Source organism: Otolemur garnettii, unplaced genomic scaffold (assembly GCF_000181295.1).
Source record: "Otolemur garnettii isolate 467f Iridium unplaced genomic scaffold, OtoGar3 scaffold00076, whole genome shotgun sequence".
NCBI classification, from domain to species: Eukaryota; Metazoa; Chordata; class Mammalia; order Primates; family Galagidae; genus Otolemur; species Otolemur garnettii.
Genome location: NW_003852471.1, coordinates 5,828,582 through 5,847,144, shown reverse-complemented (window position 1 = coordinate 5,847,144; position 18,563 = coordinate 5,828,582). Strand labels below are relative to the sequence as shown.

Genomic DNA, 18,563 nt, shown 5'->3' with positions numbered 1-18,563 from the left:
AAACACCGTAAACTGTGGTTAAGAAATGTTTGAAAGCCACTATAATATGGGGTGTACCAATAACTGAAAGCAACGTTCTCAGCACTTTATTTCAGTACTTACGAAGTTCCTCTGTAAATCCTGTATACTGTTCCGCATATTTAACATCATTCGGTCCATTGCCTGAAAAGGGTTGACATCTGTACGCTACAGGATATTAGGAAGCATGTTATTAACTACAACACAAAAGAAGCAAATCAATCTTCCCTAAACAGGTGACAATTATTTTTTTCAATTCACTTAGTAAGATGTCATGTAGTAATCAACCCGGCAAAGCTAATTCAAGGACCATACAATGAAAGTGATTTGTTAAAGAGAAAATTGAAGCACACGCAAATGATGTGGTGAGGGGACTGTAACCCCACAAATACGTATATGCACAGGTGCGTGTTCATATGTACATACACACGTACACATGCATGTACATTCCTCAAATACATGCACATACACTATTCATGACCTTTCTCAAAACATAATTTGGTTGATATTAAACAGTAATGCCTTCTGGGTTGGAATAGCTCTAGCATTGGAGAATCTTCGAATTTTTCCTTCTTACCTCTCTATACCCCATTCATACAAATAAATAAAACTCGAGAACAAATTGGCAGTGTCATGTCCACCAGAAACACATGCTTGATAAAAGCTGCCCCTCAGGTAGCCAGCCCTACTCTTATCGTACATAGCAGGGTCCAGGTGACAGAGCTCAATCCACTTTACTAACAGGCCTTCAACTTGCTGCCTGCTGACAGGTCAGGAGGCCACGCCTTTGAAGACGAGGTTTGCTTCTTCAGAGGAACAGCTACGAATGCCTCTGGAACAATGATTTCTCAACCAAGATCCACGCTGACCCTCAAGGGACATTTGGCAAAAATGTCATGTCTAATTGTCACAAAGGAAGACAGTGTGTGACTAGCAGGTAGTGAGTGGAGGGCAAGGATACCATCAAATGTCCTACAGTCCACAGGACAGCCCCCCGAAAAAGAATTATCCTGACCACAATGTTAGTAGTGCTGAGGCTGAGAAAGCCTGGACTAGAAAAATCTGCTATTGATTTTAGGTTCTGTCAGTGGAACATTCACCACAAAATAAAAACAGAGCACAAATTCTAGTGTGTCACCTAGTGAGTTATCTGCTATTACAGAACAGAGGGTGTTGCTCGATAAGGAACCCTCTGCTCAGAGGAGGAGTTCTGAATCCTAAGTTCTCAATCCTAAGGAGTTCTGAATCCTAAGGCACTGTGGGGTCAGTGCTGGCATTTCTCCTCCTGGAGATTGGTTTGCTAACGCATCAAGCTGGGCCTAAATAAGGAATTCTCAAAGGCTTGCCTGTGTCTCTGCCTTCTAGTGGGTTCTGACTGCTAGTAATAATGGGAAACAGATGGGAAAACCAAATTCCTCCTTAGGATGTGTTCTTAATATGCAGGCAACAACAGAAGCACATTCAGGGCATATTAATGTATCTTTGGATACACAAAGGACTGAATTTAATCTGCATTTCAGAGCTTCAAACACAATTCAGGGAATATTCTGAATAAGAATACAGAGGTGGTCAACCTAAGGAACTAGGCCTACTGTACTGATACCTACTTGTGGTATGTGTCTGGTCTATGAAAATCCGGTCAATTTAAGGAGGTGGTCAGTGTAGGGAGGTGGCCAGCTATGGAGGGTCTGCTATATTTTGTTTCAACACTAGGTTGAGAGTGAGGGCCTGTATCAGATGGAAAGCTTAGCCCAAAGAAGGAGAAAAGGAGAGGAAGGGAAAGATCGGACCTTTAGGTATATTCCACCCTTTTCTCAATTCACTGTCAAATCAAACAACAAAAGATTGATCTGTACTTGCTCTGGGGTGGCCCAACACCCTGCAGTGAGAAAAAGCTGGGGTATGAATTGGAGTGGAGATGCTCCCGGGGCTCCTCTCTCTGCCTGCCCCGTCTCCTCCTGACGTTCAGCACAGCTGGTTCCTTCTATGCAAGTACCTCCTCCTGGTCACCTGTGTCACCTTGCTTCACCTCCCATGGCCTCTACATCACCACCCAGGTTCCTCTCCTTCAGAGGACTGGGACTGTCTGAAATTATTTTGTTGTTTATTGTCTGTCTTCCCACTTACAAAAATTATCTCTGCGAGGGCAGAGCTAGCTTGTCCCTCTTATTTACTACCATATCCTCAAGACAAGGATTGCTGAATGAATGGAAAGTTATTTCTAGCTCAGCGCAGATTCATACATACAGCTGTTGAAAATGTCAATCCACCTGTCCAACCCACAGATGCTCAATCGATAATTCTGATCACTCCCACTCTTGTGTCTGTGCTGACTCAATGCCTGAGCTCAGCGGCATTTCCATCAACCTAATTCCTAGTGGCAGAAAAATGGGTATGACGCTTCCCTTCCCCCTCTCTACTGCTTCAGTCACATCAGTCACCAAGTTCTAGCCACTCACCTCTTTAACTCTTTCTCAAATGAAACAATTTCTATATTATCATGGCCACTACCAAGTAGAAGCTGTTGCTAACAGTTTACTCAGAATTCTTCAAAAGCCTCCTGGCCTCCCTGCCTCCTCTGTGATCCCTTCTATCTTTCTCTCCCCTGCGGGCACAAAGATCTTGTAAAAATGAGAATCTGACTCATTGCCATTTTGATGAAAGTCCATCAAACGCTTCCCCTGCTCTTACGATAATGTTCACACTTCTTACTAAGGCCTAAAGCCTCTGGTTACCTCTTTATCCTAACTTGCGTCTGCAGCTCAGTTCACACTGGGGCTCTGCCATCCTGAACGTGTGTCAGCTCCCTAGCTCTGGGCACCTGCTGTTTCTTCTGCCCCTTCCTGCTTTCCTGACTAACTCCTACTAATCCTTAAGGCTGAGGAAGTCTTCGCTAAGTGACATCCACCCCACCTCTAGAGGTCTGGGTTAAGTGCTTTTTTTTTTTTTAATGTGTCTTCCCACAGCATACTGACCTTCCTGATCATTTTACTGATAACTCTGGGTTATAATTGCTTTTTTTCCTTTTTTTTTTTTTTTTAATCATTTGTCCCACTAGATAGTAGGGACTAATATTATACCTGTATGACAAACTTTAGGGCAACAAATGATTCAAGTGTAGCACAAACTAAATTTTTATAAAAGAAACTTTTCATGAGAATGTAAATACAAATGTTATAAATTCAGGCTGATCTCTGCTATTTCTGAGAAATGAGCATCACAGAGCAGGACCAAAGCCCAAAGAAATGGGGGTGGGAACACAGCTGGTCTCGCAGCAGCCACTGTGTCTCTTCAGGAAAAGCAGCCCGGACAGGTGGCCGAGGAAGCGGAAGCAGCCACGCTGGGCTTTTCCAAAAGTCACCCTTATCTACTTATAGTTCTGCACAAAAGTCATCAGAAGCATGTGGAAGTCCCCAACTTTCAAACACAACTATGGGGACCCCGTGTGTAAATCAAGCAAATATTCATTTCTTAAAATCTACTTATTTTTCAAGAATAATTTTATACATGTTGACATGACTTAACTTCAGAAAACACATGCCAAAACATTCCGAGATAATACACGCAATAAGTTTTCAGTGCAAATACTACTCTAAACAGCCATTACAAAGGTTAGTGAGACTGCGTGCCAACTCAGTCTGCTTGAGTTCAGAAAAATAAATATTTGTTAGAAAATACTGCTAAAATGGCTTGTGTCTCATGATACCAACCATATTACCCAAACCGCCAAAAGGCACGAGAGAATAGCTTGGTGCCTAGAAAAATAATATCCAATTAATTTTGATTACAATATTTATTATATACTAATCCCTGAAAAAGAAAGAAATCCATTGCATAACCACATAGCTTAGAGCTACCAAAATCATAAAATCCTCTAAACAAAAATAATTCAACATTCATTTTTTAAATTGTCTGCTTATTATTCATTGTAGAGCCTGAGAGGAGTCTGGCAGCAAGTAGGGCCATGCACCACTTGAAAATATGACTACTCTAATATTTACTGAAGGCAGTTAAAAGAAAAAGCACTTGCTATGGAGTAACATAAACATTTTCAAAGGAATTGCAAATCCATGTCAAAAGTAATTAAAATATATGTTACAATTATTAAATCATCTTTCCTTTGCTCAATTATTCCTTTTTTTAAAAAATTGTTTTAGAGACAAGGTCTTCGTCTGTCATCCAGGCTAGAGTGCAGTGGTGCAATGATGGTTCACTAACTACAGCTCGAAGTCCTGGACTCCAGTGATCCTCCTGCCTTAGCCTCCTGAGTAGCTAGAACTACAGGTATACCATTCCCAGTTATTTTTTATTTTTTTGTAGAGACAGGATCTGGCTATGTTGCCTGGGGTGGGGGTGGGGGGGTCTCAAGCATCTGGCTTCAGGTGATTCCCCTGCCTTGGCTTCCCAAAGTGCTGGGATTACCAGTACGAGCCACCGCGCCTGGTCAATTCGGTGTTATTTAAAGATCAGTTAACTTTGCCTGTAACTAATTAAAGATAAATTTTTTATCTATAAAAATAAAATTCTAAAAGAACAGTAGAGAAATTGGGTAAAAATTTACTTCCTAAGGACTAGTTTATGGAATAAGAAATTAGCATAGACTTTAGAAAGGATCGCATAAATAGATATAAAAATTTTTTGTCTCTTTGATGGGCAAAACAATGGTAAGTAGAATAGGTGAAATAACCAAAATTAATAGTTCACAAATTGTATTCCTCAACAGGTACAGAGGAATAAAACCAAATGTTTAGATGTATACAAATGCTTTCATTATTAGAAGTTTTAAATGTTGAAAATAAATTTTGAATTTCTAAATAGAGATAAAGTTTTACCATTGAGTGATAAAGTTTTATCATTATAAATGATGGTATATTATGTATATTATACATAATACACATAGCTATGTTATATACAATAATTTATTAGTACAAAGTTTGGTGATAGATGATTTCCTCCACATTCCACATTTATGTCAAAAAATAGAGAAAACTATGGTTCTATTAAGTTTTATAAGTAATATCAGATGACACATACTTGTAATGTATATCTAGAACAGTAGTCTCTGAAGTGTTTTAGATAGAATTCTTATTTCTTTTAATTGAAATAGAGTACAAATTTTAGACTGACTGACACCATCACTCAGCCATAGCTGGAGTTAAAAGGTGCCTTGTTAAATAGATTTATAGATTAAATAATGTATTTTTAAACAACTAGACGGCATAGTTGATGTTTCTATTTTCCTTCATAATATGGCTGATAAAGATGACATCTATCCAGAAATTGACCAAAACTTTATAAAAAACCTATCGAGCTATCTCTATGAAATAGGAATTTTCATCTATTATGCTTAAAAGCATAGGTATAGGAGCTCACTGCTTAATCAAAACATTCATTTTAAAACATTACTTTATGAAAAGAAAAATGTTTTATATTTATTTTGACAAAGGGTTCCAATAAACTCAGAGTTACCATGCTCAAAAGCCGATTATCTTCTTGGTTCTGCTCTTTTCAAACGTTTAACAGTGAAAACTCTTCTCCATTCTCTGTAATCAATTACAATTTTTTTTTTTTTGTTTGCAGTTTTTGGCTGGGGCCAGAGCCCTACTCCTTTGAGCCACAGGCACTGCCCAATTTCAAATTTTTGTTCCCACATTCACTTCTAGTTATAAAACTTTGTTAGAAAAGACAAGTTGGGATACAAGTTTTTATTGTTGTTGCTTTTTTCTTTTCTTTTAATTAAATTTATTTTTGCTATTATACATATAAGTCCTACATATTTAGAAATAAACGTCAAATATAGACAGTGTTAGGAAAATGTATACACATTTTAAGAAAGGAAAAAACTATTAACATTTTAATAGTCAATATATATATCAATAACAAAAGATCAATACAAGTCATGTTGAGTACCTCTTGTAACTGCAAAAGTTAAATATGACTTGACTAATACAAATTCACACAGTCTTTTCCTTTCTTAAAATGCGTATACATCTTTTTGGCACCCTCTGTACGTGACATCTAGGGAAAAGGTGTGCATTAAGCTACAAATATACAGGGGGAAATGAGTTTGAGGCTGAAAGACTTAATGCTCCTTTGAAAACCCAGTGTAACAGGATGAAATACCTGTTTTTAAAATATTACTGCTGCCTTCCATCTGCCCTAGAACAATGTTCAGTGCTCTTGGTTAGCAAAATATTTTCATACTTTGAACAAAAAAATGCAATGGTGTTCTTTATCTAAGAGAGGTTGATAAAAATGTAAGAAAGAAAAATCAAGAGGCAAGTAAATAATATTGAACAGTATTATTATTTAAAAAGTCAAGAAAAAAAAAGGCCATGAGATTGGCTTGGCGCCTGTAGCTCAGTGGTTAGGGCACTAGCCACATACACTGGGGCTGGCAGGTTCGAACCCAGCCCGGGCCTGCCAAACAATAAGGACAACTACAACAACAAAAACAGCCGGGTATTGTGGCAGGTGCTTATAGTCCCAGCTACTTGGGAGGCTGAGGCAAGAGAATTGCTTAAGCCCAAGAATTTGAGGTTGCTGTAAGCTGTGACTCCATGGCACTCTACCAAGGACAAGATAGTGAGACTGTCTCAAAACAGCAACAACAACAAAAAAAAACAAGCCATGAGACTTATGTTTTATGAAATTCGTTGGTTTAAATTATCATTTACTGTTTTTGGCTTTTTTTTTTGAGACATAGTCTCACTGTTTTTTGTTGCAGTTGTCATTGTTATTTTAGCTGGCTCAGGCCAGGTTCAAATCCACCACTCTTGGTGTATGTGCCTGGCGCCATAACCACTGTGCTACAGACACTGAGCCTAAATTATCATTTAATTTTAACAGATGGAAAAATACTGCAGTTTTTCTTGGAAAAAATGTTTAAAGAGATGATTATATGAAATGAGAAATAAGATGAGGTTCACATAGAGATGATTAGGGTGCTTTACTTACCATTGTTTAAGAAGGAGCTAACTGCTTTGCAGTCTATCTGAATGTCTATCATCATACTATCCATCATTAAGGTAGTCATCAGTCACACGGGGCAATTAAAATTAAATTTAAAATAATCAAAATTAAATTAAATTTAAAATTTAGCTTCTCAGTAGCAGTAGGCACTTTTCAGGTGCTCAGCAGACATGTAGGGAGTGTCTACCATACTAGACAGTGTGCATTAAGAACATTTCCAGTTTCTAGAAAGTTCTACTGGATGCTAACCTGTACACTCCACAGTACACTAATAAATGATTAATAATCATAGATAAAAGCTAATTTCTGCCATTATAAACTGGACAAGTGCTATGGTCTAAATGTTAGTGTCACTATCCCACATTCATACATTGAAACTTAAAGTCCAATGCAATATAGACAGTCCCCAACTTATAGGGGTTTGACTTATGATTTTTTTTTGAGACACAGTCTCACTCTGTTCCCCAGGCTAGAGTACCATGGTGTCATAGCTTACAGCAACCTTAAACTCTTGGGTTTAAGTAATCCTCTTGCCTCAGCCTCCTGAGTAGTTGGGACTACAGGTGCCCACCACCATGTCCAGCTAATTTTTCTATTTGGAGTGGTTAGGGTCTTGTTCTTGCTCAGGCTGGTCTTGAACTCTTGAGCTTAAGCAATCTACCCACCTTGGCCTCCTAGAGTGCTGGTATTACAGGTGTGAACCACTGCACCCAGCTAGATCCAAATTCTTTTAAAAGACATCTGTATTACAATGTTAGTTGAATACCATATTTGTGTGTGTGTATGACAAACAGTGGTTTAAGTTTGTCTTGTAATATGGTTCTGAATGTTTTGGCTGCACAGTGGAATTCTGTACAGCTAACAATTCATGGTTCAAGAATTCAGCTTTTCACTGGATAGCCCTGTTATATCATGGTAATTTCTATAACATAGTATAATCATATCCTGTCATCATGGATAAGTACTTCCGTAATCCTTTTCTTCAAACTCCTACATGACTTTCTCAGTAACTGTCTTTTTAAGAATGAACTTACAGTCAAGGCATCCTCGTCGTCATAACGTCTCGCATGCTTATGAGCCCTCCCTCTACCAGCAGAGATACTGAGCAAGTCTCTTCCAAAAGGTTCAGAAAAACTTCTCATCATCTGTTGCATACTTTCTCGGTGAGCAAGAAAAGAGTCACTGTTGAAAATACGTATAGAATCACGTGAGATTAAGTGTTGGACTTTAATAAGTAGGCAGCTAAATACTACGAAGAGTGATTTGGGGTTAATATGCTTGGTGAGAGACAGAAGAAGAGTCTAGGAGAACAGAATTATCTCATGAAGACCCACGATGAGATGGCCCCCAATTTATGATCGTTCACCTTAAGAGTTTTGGGCTTTATGATGGTATAAAAGCAATATACTTTCTGTAGAAATTGTATTCAATACTTTATTATACAATAGGTTTTGCCTTAGATGATTCTGCCCAATTGCAGGCTCATTTAAGGTAGGCCAGGCAAAGCTATGATGTCTGGTAGGTTAGGTGCACGAAAGGCATTTGTGACATACTGTATTTTCAAATTACAATGGGTTTATTGGTGCATAACCTCATCTTAAGTCAGAGTACCTGTATTTATAAATACGGTTTATGAAAACCTGTTCTTTTATTTGCTACCCACTATAATTCACTTATATACAGTAATAAAAGTACACCTTTTATTTATCCCATATTGTATAAAAAATGGTAAACACAAGGTAACAGGTCTCAAGGACCTTAAGCTAAGGGAAATGATAAAGAAAGGAATCCAAAAAATAGTGCTATGAGTAGCGCTCTTTGAGCAGTCGACAATGTCAATTCTAGAGAGGATTATAAGGAGCACTTGCTAGTTTATTTTTGTAACTCTTGTCTATGAAATACAAGCCTGAGAATTATGGCTACGTTACAAACACGGTAAAGATATAACATTTTTTAACAAAGACAAAGATAACCTCTGAGGCTAACTTTGGTTTCCAAGAACTCTAACTACGAGAAATCACCACACGGCAACAGTATCTGCTAAGTCTGGAAACGGTGTTTCTCAAGCCTTCTTAGGATTACCAACCAACTAGCGAGCTGGTTAGCAATCCAGACTCCTCCCCCTCCCCAATCTTTCAATCAAATCTACTTGTTCCAGGTACGATGTGTGGACATTCATCCCTCTCCCCGGGGATTTTAACTCAAGCAGGCCCTCATGGACCCCTGAGGAACAACACCCTTTCTGTGTTTGCAGTAGAACCCATGCCTCTTAGCCTGTATTTCCATCGTTATAAAACAACGGCAATATTGCATACCCCTATTGTTGAGACAAAATCATTTGACTGATAATATGTTGGATAAGTGTTCATTTCTCTTACCTTTTCCCCCCAACTCATGTGTGGATGCCACTACCTCTTTTGAAAAAAGAGAGATATATTCTATTTAAAAATACATAGCAACGATCATGTTCCAGGCCCTATTCTATGTGATTTATAAGTTAAAAACTGACATTAACTCTTTCATCACAAGTCTCATTCATTGACCTACTAAGTCAATTCCCTATTCCTCATTCGAGAACACAAGGCACCCCATGGTTGGAGCTCACTTCACGAAGGCAGTCTGAGGCTTCCCTTCCTTCCAGTCACTACTAAGTAGTGTGGCTTCCATTCAGACTTCTCCACCTCAGATACATCCCTCCCCAGACAGGGACCTGGCAGGCATTGTTCAACTGAGGCGGAAAGTTTCAAATCACCCTGATCAAAATAGGGTCAGGAAGTCTTGAGCTGCACTGATCTAAATAAGGAGGCAGGACAAGCTCCACCCAGTTAGAACCAGGACGGCAGAGGAGCCACCACCGCGGACCTTACAGCTGCACTGTCCCTTCATTAGCATAAAGGTGCAGGAGGAAGCTTCCCACTCCCAGCATGCACCTGACACCACCACAGTTCCTTTTGGGCCATATTTAGTCACAAGGAGGGTGTCATCCTAAGACAACGCTGCCCCTTTTCAAGAAATAATGGGAATATGCCTCCCCAAGTTTAAGTCTACAATTAAGCCACTGCGTAAACATAGGGACCAAAAGACTCCCGCAGGGAGTATACTTTCGGGAAGAGACTTGCTTGCCCTTTACACTGTTGGCTCTCTCCCAAATTCTTTCATGTGTGAAGCCAAAGTCCCACTTAGACTTCAAGTGATTGTCACATTGGGACTCACTTTCCTGTAACACTTAGCTCACCTTTTCCCCTTCTAATCCAATTCCAATCCTCCCATGTCAATAGGAGGAAGCTCAAGAATTCTGTCTTTTTTCCAGTAATCCCAGGCACAAAGATGTTTTCCTTTGAATTTCATGGTACTAGTATACAAAAAACTATTCTGCAGAGCCCAGATTTATTCATATACATGTAATACAGGCAATCCCTGGGTTATGAACATACTATAGGTATGTTCTTTTTTTCTTTTTTTTTGAGATAGAGTCTCACTGTGCAGCCCTTAGGAGGTGTAGTGGCAACACAGCTCACAGCAACCTCAAACTCTTGGGCTCAAGCGATTCCCTTGCCACAGCCTCCCAAGTAGCTGGAACCACAGGTGCCCGCCACAATGCCCAGCTATTTTTTTCTTTTTTTTGAGACAGGATCTCGCTGTGGCTCAGACTGGTCTCGAACCTGTGAGCTCAGGCAACCCACTCACCTCAGCCTCCCAGAGTGCTGGGATTACAAGCGTGAGCCACCGCGCCTACTATAGGTTCGTTCTTAAGTTGAATCTGTATGTAAGTTGGAAGGGTACCTATTGCTTATAATCGTTTCTGTTCCTAAGTGTGAGTTACACATCAGTCAAATGTTTGTAACTCAGGGACTGCCTATGTGTTGGAAGTTAAAAAGTGAATTGCTTCAAGTGCAATTACTTCAAGATGGGCAAACTGTTTCACTGGATTTGTGTTTGTGTGTGTAGAGATGTGTTTTAATTCGGTTTTGTTTAGGTATGTTTTATATATAATGAATTTACCCATTTAAATGGTAGATAAACAGTGAAAATGCTGTCACAAGCACCACTACGATTAAGAGGTAGAACATGTCCATCACCCCCGAGAGTCACCTCTTGCCCCTTTGCGATAATTACCCTTCCCTGACCCTTGTGCCCACTATTAGGCTTTTTGTCGCTCCAGTTTTGCCTCTTCCAGAATGTCACGTGATGGAATCATCCGGTGTGCTGCGGTCTTCCTGTTCGGCAGCTTCTCTCCCTCAGAATGTCCCTCTGTGATTCATCCACGTTGTTCTATCAGTTCTGTCTTACCGCTTCGTCCATGGTATGTGCATGATTCTATCTCAGCATAACCACAAAGCTGTTGCTAGTTTGGGCTTTTAGGAAAAAAGCTGCTCTGAGTATTCATGCACCCTGGTCTCTGTGTATGCACAGCTTCATTTCTCTAGGAGTAGGGCTGCTGGGTGTACGGTAAGAGTGTTAACTTTATAAAAACTGAACTGACAGTTAGAGTCAGACTGACACATGGTCTTCTTCACTTCTGCCACTTGAGTATGGTATCAAAACATCTCCTTTGTGATTTTATTTTCTTTTGTCATTCATACTTCTTGTTATTGAGTTGTTAAGAATCTTTATCACATCAACTGCCATGTGAGTTAGGCCAGTTTTGAGCCTGGGACCCCATGAAGCATATATAACTCACATGTTTCTTGACCTAATACAACACTATGGGCCCAAAGAAAATTGATTTTTCTAGTGTGGCAATCAATGTGTTACATATTCAAGTCTTCTGTCAGATACTCGTCTTGTACTTTTTCCCAGTCTTGGACTTGCCTTTTCATTTTCTTCATATCAGTTTATTTGGTCGCACAGCCATGAATCTTTACTAAGTTTTCCATTTTTACCGTGTTTTGCCAATATGATTAAGTTAAGGATCTTGAGATGGGGAAGATTATCCCAGTGGGCCCAGTATAATAACAAGGGTCCTTATAGGAAGACAGTGGTGTCACGACGAGAAGCTGTTGGCTTTGAAAAATGGAGGAAGAGGCCAAAACCCAGGGAACACAGCAGTCTCTAGATGCTAGAAAAGGCAAGGAAGTCTCCCTACAAACTTCACGAGCCATGCAGCCTTGCCAGCATCTTGATTTTAGCTCAGTGATTTAGTTCAGGACTTCTCAATGCCACCATACCGTGATAAATTCGTGATGTTTTAAGTCACGAAATTTGTGGTAATTTATTACCAGCAATAGGAAACCAACACAAGTTTTATAAACTTCATTTTAAAATACACAAGTCTTACTTCTCTGCTAAACTATACATTCTTCTAGACCAGGAACTTTATCTTTGTTTATTCATATTAACAACCTCTGTGCTTGACAAGTATGTTTGTTGAATTGGAACCATCCCACCCATCAGGCGGTCTCCCTACTATTTCTTGGGAAAATTGCTAACTACTCTGAATTAAGGCGCTACTCACTTTAGGGCTTCCTACAGAGAGAAGCATCTCCATTGCAATCGATACCTGACATTCTGGACTTCTCCTTAGTGACTTCTGATGTAGAAATAGAGTTGTTTTTCTCTGGCCCAAGTATTTTAATACATGGGACTTATATCTCCTGACTTGACAGTTCCACGAGTTTCTCATGCCTTTCTCAGCTGCTCCAGAGAAAGGCAGCCTATAAGCTTGAGAAACTCCACCCTCCATGGAAGTCTATTCATGCTATAGAAATTTATGTTACTATTCAGGTCATCCCAAACATAGTCTAAAAATTTTATAAACATCTATAAAACTTTTCTTATCACGCAGAACCAAACCTACAAAGAAGTCATTTTTGTAGATTTACATTCATTTTCCTCTGTCTTTAGATGAAACTAACAAAAGTAATGACTTCGGATGAGGACAATTTTAAATGTGTTATATTTTGGATGCAACATGTATTAGTTATCGATATAACTGAGTTTAAAACGACAAACATTTACAATGTCACAGTTTCTGCCGATTTGAATCAGGATCAGTTTAGCTGGCTGGGTAGATTAGCTAGTGGAGCCTCTTGGTAGGCTACAGTCAAGGAGTCGGTGAAGGCTGCAGTCATCTCAGTCCGTCTGATGGAGACAAGCCATTCATGTGGCTATTGGCTGGTTTAAAAATCTGCTTCTAAGTTCACTCACACGGAGACTTGTATGTCATAGGCAGTTCACTGGCATGACTTTTTGTTCTTTTTTTAGAAAATCTTATCTTAAAACATTTTATTTATGTTTTTATTTCAGAATATTATGGGGATATAAATGTGTTGGCTACATGAATTGCTTTTGCACTGTTTCAGTCAAAGTTCTCAGTGTGCCCCTCACCTGGACTGTGCCTGGCACTGGTTCGGTGTGTTTGCCCTTTCCCTGCAGGCCCTTCCCACCTGTTTCCTTTCCGTTGCTACCAGATGTGCACGTGAGTGCTGATGGATCAGTTCTAATGTAACAGTGAGTATATGTGGTGTTTGTTTTTCCATTCTTATGATACTTCACTCAGAAAAATGATTACCAGTTCCATTCAGGTTGTTGCAAAAGGTTCCAATTCACCATTTTTTTTAATGGCTGAGTAGTACCTCCATGGTATACGTACAGCACATTTCACTAATCCACTCATGTATGGATGGGCACTTGAGTTGATTCCACGTCTTTGTGACTGTGAATTGCGCTGCCGTGGACATCTGAGTGCACGTGTCTTTGGCACGGCATCTTCACCCAGCTGCTAGTCTCACAGACAGAAAAGCAAGTGAGAGAAACATCAGAACATGAAGCAGCAGAACATCCGGAGCAAAGAAAGTCTATGACAGAAAATTGAGCTGGAGCCTTTCATCTCATTAACGCAGGATTTGCTAAGATTAAGCAGCAAGACCCTATCATTGAGTGGTTTATAAACAATACATATAACACTCCACAGTTAGTGAGAACATCACTGCCCTGAGGCCACTGAAAAGAAACAGGCCGTGCAAACAAACCCAGAAACGTTTTTTAAGAAACCAACTTCAGGGTTGAGCTCCCTTTCTCCAGCAACGGAATTAATTCCCGATTCTCCAGTACCCACTCCATCCCCTCTTGCACCATCTCCACCATCATTTCCCATTAAGGTCAGCCTCTCTTCTTCCCTCAATGAATGCCCCTTCCAGTAAGCAAGACATTGGTCCAACACTAGGGGCTGACCTTTAATATTCTTTTTTGAAATTTCTCCTCTCTCAGCTTTTTTTTTTCTTGAGATAGGGTCTCCCTCTGTCACCTCAGCTGGAAAGCAGTGGCCTCACCATAGCTCACTGCAAACTCAAACTCCTGGGTTCAAGCAATGCTCCTCAGCCTCTGGGGTAGCTGAGACAGGCACGCCCAGTCAACTTTTCTATTTTTTGTAGAGACAGAGTCTCACTCTTTCTCAGGCTGGTCTAGAATACCTAGCCCCAAGTGATCCTCTTGGCTTACTCTCCCAAAGTGCTAGGATTACAGGCACGAACAACCACACCTCACCTCCTATTTAAACTTTTTATGAGTTTGTTTTTATGTTTTGATTGTTTGACTTCAAAGAGCACAATAGTTTGTATAATTTGTTATTGTGGGACAAAGGTATCATTACTATTACAGTATAACAGTATTATTACCAAATGAGTCATTATAGTACTATTGTTATTATTGTATATATGCTATTCATCAGGAATCAAGTTATATACAAAACTGACCTAAAGACATTTTCAGGAACGTATCTCATATGTAACCTGGGGATCACCTGTAGATATTCTTTTTTTTTATTTTTTGAGACAGAGTCTCATTTTGTCACCCTTAGTAGAGTGCTGTGGCATCACAGCTCACAGCAACCTCAAAGTCTTGGGCTTGAGTGATTCTCTTGCCTCAGCCTCCCTTGTTGCTGGGACTACAGGTGCCTGCCACAAAGCCCAGCTATTTTTTGGTTGTAGTTGTCATCATTGTTTGGCAGGCCCGGGCTGGATTCGAACCCGCCAGCTCTGGTGTATGTGGCTGGCACCCTAGCTGCTGAGCTACAGGTGCCGAGTTTATATTCTTTACCTTAAATGATGCTCTGGTGCTCTTCCTTTCTTCATGTAGCTCAGAGTTTCTGACCTACGTGATTTTCTTTCCTCTGAAGGAAGGAAATTTTAATATTTCTTGCAACAAATTCCCTCAATTTTTGTTTTTCTGAGAAAGTGTATTTCTCCTTCACTTTTCTTTCTTTTTTCTTAATCAGGCCCAGGAGAGGTTCAAACTCACTGCTCTTGCTCTACAGGGCTGGCGCTCTCTAACCACGAGTATGGCCCCCAGCTTCTCTTTCACTTTTGAAGGACAACCTTGCAGGGTACAGAATTCTAGGCTGCTGAGTTTTTCTCTCAACACTTTAAATATTTCACTGTCTTCTTGCCTGCATTTCTGAGAAGTTGGATGTGAGTCTTATCTTCACTACTCTGTAGGTGTTTCTCTCTTCTCTGGCTTCTTTCAGGATATTTTTTCTCTTTACCTTGATTTTCTGAAGTTCAAGTATGACATGCTTAGGCTTTATTTTTTCAGTGCTTATCCCACTTGGTGTTCAGCTTCTTCTAACCGTGTTTTCTGCCATTCAGTAAGCCTTGTACTCTTTTGATAAAAAGATACATGATATATTGGGTAAAAGGAACTGCAGTAAACAGACCGTTAGTAATGCAGTGGTACAGTGCTGGACCAGGGAAGTGTTCTGGAGGCATCTTAGCTCAGTCTTTAGCTGAGCCTGCGTCCCTAGACGGTGAACTGCACCAGCGCCCCGTAGTCCTCCTCCAGCAAAAAACAATGGCCAGTGGAAATGGAGTTGGAAACTTCCCTCCCTCCACGTAGGTTAGGCTTTGATAAAACCCCAGAGGGTTAGGCTTTGGTAAAAAGGTTTCTCCTGCTGGGGGGTGGTGGCTCACATCTGCAATTCTAGCACTCAGGGAGGCTGAAGAGGAAGGAAAATTGCTTGTTCCCTTTAGTTCAAGTCCAGGCTGAGCACGAGTGAGACCCCCATTTCTGCCAAAAATAGAAAAACTTAGCTGGCATAGTGGTTCCTGCCTGTAGTTTCAGCTATGTGGGAGGCTGAGACAGGAGAATCAATTTAGTCCAGGAGTTTGAGGTTGTGAGCTGAGCTGTGGTGTGATGTCACTGCATTGTAGCCATGGCAACAGAGGGAGAGTCTCTCTCTCTCTCTCTCTCCCCCTCCCTCTCTCCTCTCTCTCTTTCTCTCTCTCTCAGACACTTCCCTGACTGGCCTTGCTAAGAAAAACAGATTGCTCTGGCATATTTCAAAATAGTTACTTTCTTATTCCCGTAAGGAGATGTTCTCTATTATTCCTTGTTAAGGACTTGGTAGAATTCTTGTGGGTAAAACTTACAGAAGTATTGGAAGATCCACTAGGACTGGCCCCCTGATGGTTTTGACTCTCACACTTGCACATGCTGCGTCTGTACCAATTTATCAACTGTAGTTCAGGCTTTCCTATCCTAGCACTAGTTCCCAAGGGGATTCTGTCCTTAGGCTGTTGCTTCATTACATTGTGATTCTCTGTATCTGTGCCCAACTACTGGGACAGTGTTTGCCCTGTGACCTCACTTCTCTGACAGATATAAGAAAAGTGGTTGGTGTTGCAGTTTGTTCAGTTTTTAGCCTGTTAAGATGAAGTGCTGATGCTAAGCTTCTTACATACCAGAATTTTTATAGGACTTTTAAAGTTTTCATTTCTGTCTTACTAAGGAGTGAGGGGCACAGAGAATTTAGCAGACTGCCATTTGTAGATTTTCCACCTGTTAAACATTTGCGAGTCACCATTCTAGCAGAATTATCGGCAACTAGCACCGTTCGCCAATTTACCAATTGAATGAATCTGTAGCACACTCCAAGCACCTCACGTGTTAGCACACAAGAGGGCAGAAAGGTAGCTGCTGTCGGCTTTCCAACATCTGAAGACCAAAAGCAGCCCCTGATAAAACGAAGAGATTAATGTTTGGTGCATGTCTCTTTCTACTTTCTGAGGAAACAGTTTTAAGTAGTTTTAAGAGTCATATGAGTTGTCTAAGGAACATTTTCTTTCTAATTCCCATCTCAAAAATCATATTATTCCAAAGTATTTGTCATATCTTTGTAGTATCTTGGAAATATTTCATAATAGAAATAAAGAGAACTGCGTGGGGTTAAAGAGTCTCATGACATCTGATGTATTAAAATGGGTATCTCAAAGGGGTCATTTTGCTTAGAGCTCCATATCGTTGGGCATTTAGAGCTTAGAGTATAGTTATGAAGTTAAAATGTTTGTTCTTATTAATATACAGTTCTCAAGAAAATTAGTCAACTTTGCATTAAGACATGCGGATGAGATTTGACTGCAAGGAAGAAAAATACTTCAGGGAACACAAGGTTTTGTTCCATGAATAAGTGAGTGTTAAACCGCTCTACTTCCCCACAGAAACAAAATTCACTGGGATTTGTTTTTCTTATTGCATTTTAATCAGGCTAAAGGTTAATCAATGAAATGTGGGTCATTTAAAATGTTGCCCAGGATTTTCTTTCTTTAAATAGGGGTAGGTTATTCATATATACAGCAAATGCTAAAAAATATCTTTTTATTTGTTGAGTGACACAAACAAGAGGCTCCGTTTTAGAGAAAGCATTAAGGCAAAAGCAAGCCTATGGTCTACGTCTGCTCCTGTCTGAACATTCAGGAAGAAATCTGGCAGGACTTTGCAGCGCGTTTGGTTCAGTCTACTGAGAATGGCAGCTGCTGGGAGATACGACTTTAAAATCTGTCTCGTTCAAGTCTGAGTTTATCAAAGCTGCCCCCCCACCAAGCTGTGTGGTAATGAAGAGTTGTTTCAATATTTTTAAATAGATTATAATCTATGGTTTATTTTCTCAAATGAAACATTAATATTCTTAAGATATCTTAGTCATTTGTACTGTTCTCCTTTGAAAATCTTTCATTCTTCTAAGGAAAACAAATGGGAAGTATCATGAAACTTTAAATAGTTCATACCCTGCCAAGGAGGTATATACAAAATAGTCTGAAGTAATAATCTGAAATGTGGTTAAAGATTTATGTGAAAAAAATTGGACACATGTTTTATGGACTCTAAACTCATGCTTTAAAAGTAACTAAAGACCAGGAAAATGCTCATGGTATATTTTGAGGAAAAACAGAATATTTAAGTCTATTTCAAGAAAAACACAGAATATTTAACATAAAGTATGGTCCTGATTTTGGAGAAACAGTTCATAGAAGCACAAAGTTCATGGAAACAAAACACACCAGAATAACACGTGCATTATGTCCTTTACCAAACTTTGGTATAGTTTTCAGATTTTTTATGAGGCTGCATTTTAATTTAAATCAGGAAAAATTTCTTTGTATTCATTATTACAATACTACATTGTTTAGCACTGCTGATACAAACCACAAGCAAACTAATGAAATTTGGTTCCAAATGTACTTTTTCTACTCCACATTTTTTTATTTACTTTCCGAGTATATCACAAGAATTTCATACGAAAAATAAATTGTTGCTCACTTTCCCCACAGAAGTGTTTATGTCTTCTTTTTTTTTTTTTT

General features: G+C 39.6%; 1 protein-coding gene across 2 annotated transcripts in view; it reads right to left on the bottom strand.

The window, feature by feature from the left end:
- Positions 1 to 18,563, bottom strand: part of MLF1 (myeloid leukemia factor 1) — a 31,055-nt gene that overhangs the window by 7,951 nt on the left and 4,541 nt on the right. For both annotated transcript variants that reach the window (XM_023515671.1, XM_023515672.1), the window contains exons 2-3: positions 8,025 to 8,172; positions 103 to 186 (exon numbers count right to left, since the gene is read on the bottom strand). In XM_023515671.1, coding sequence (XP_023371439.1) covers positions 103 to 186; positions 8,025 to 8,172 — 232 coding nt within the window. The remainder of the gene's footprint in view (positions 1 to 102; positions 187 to 8,024; positions 8,173 to 18,563) is intronic.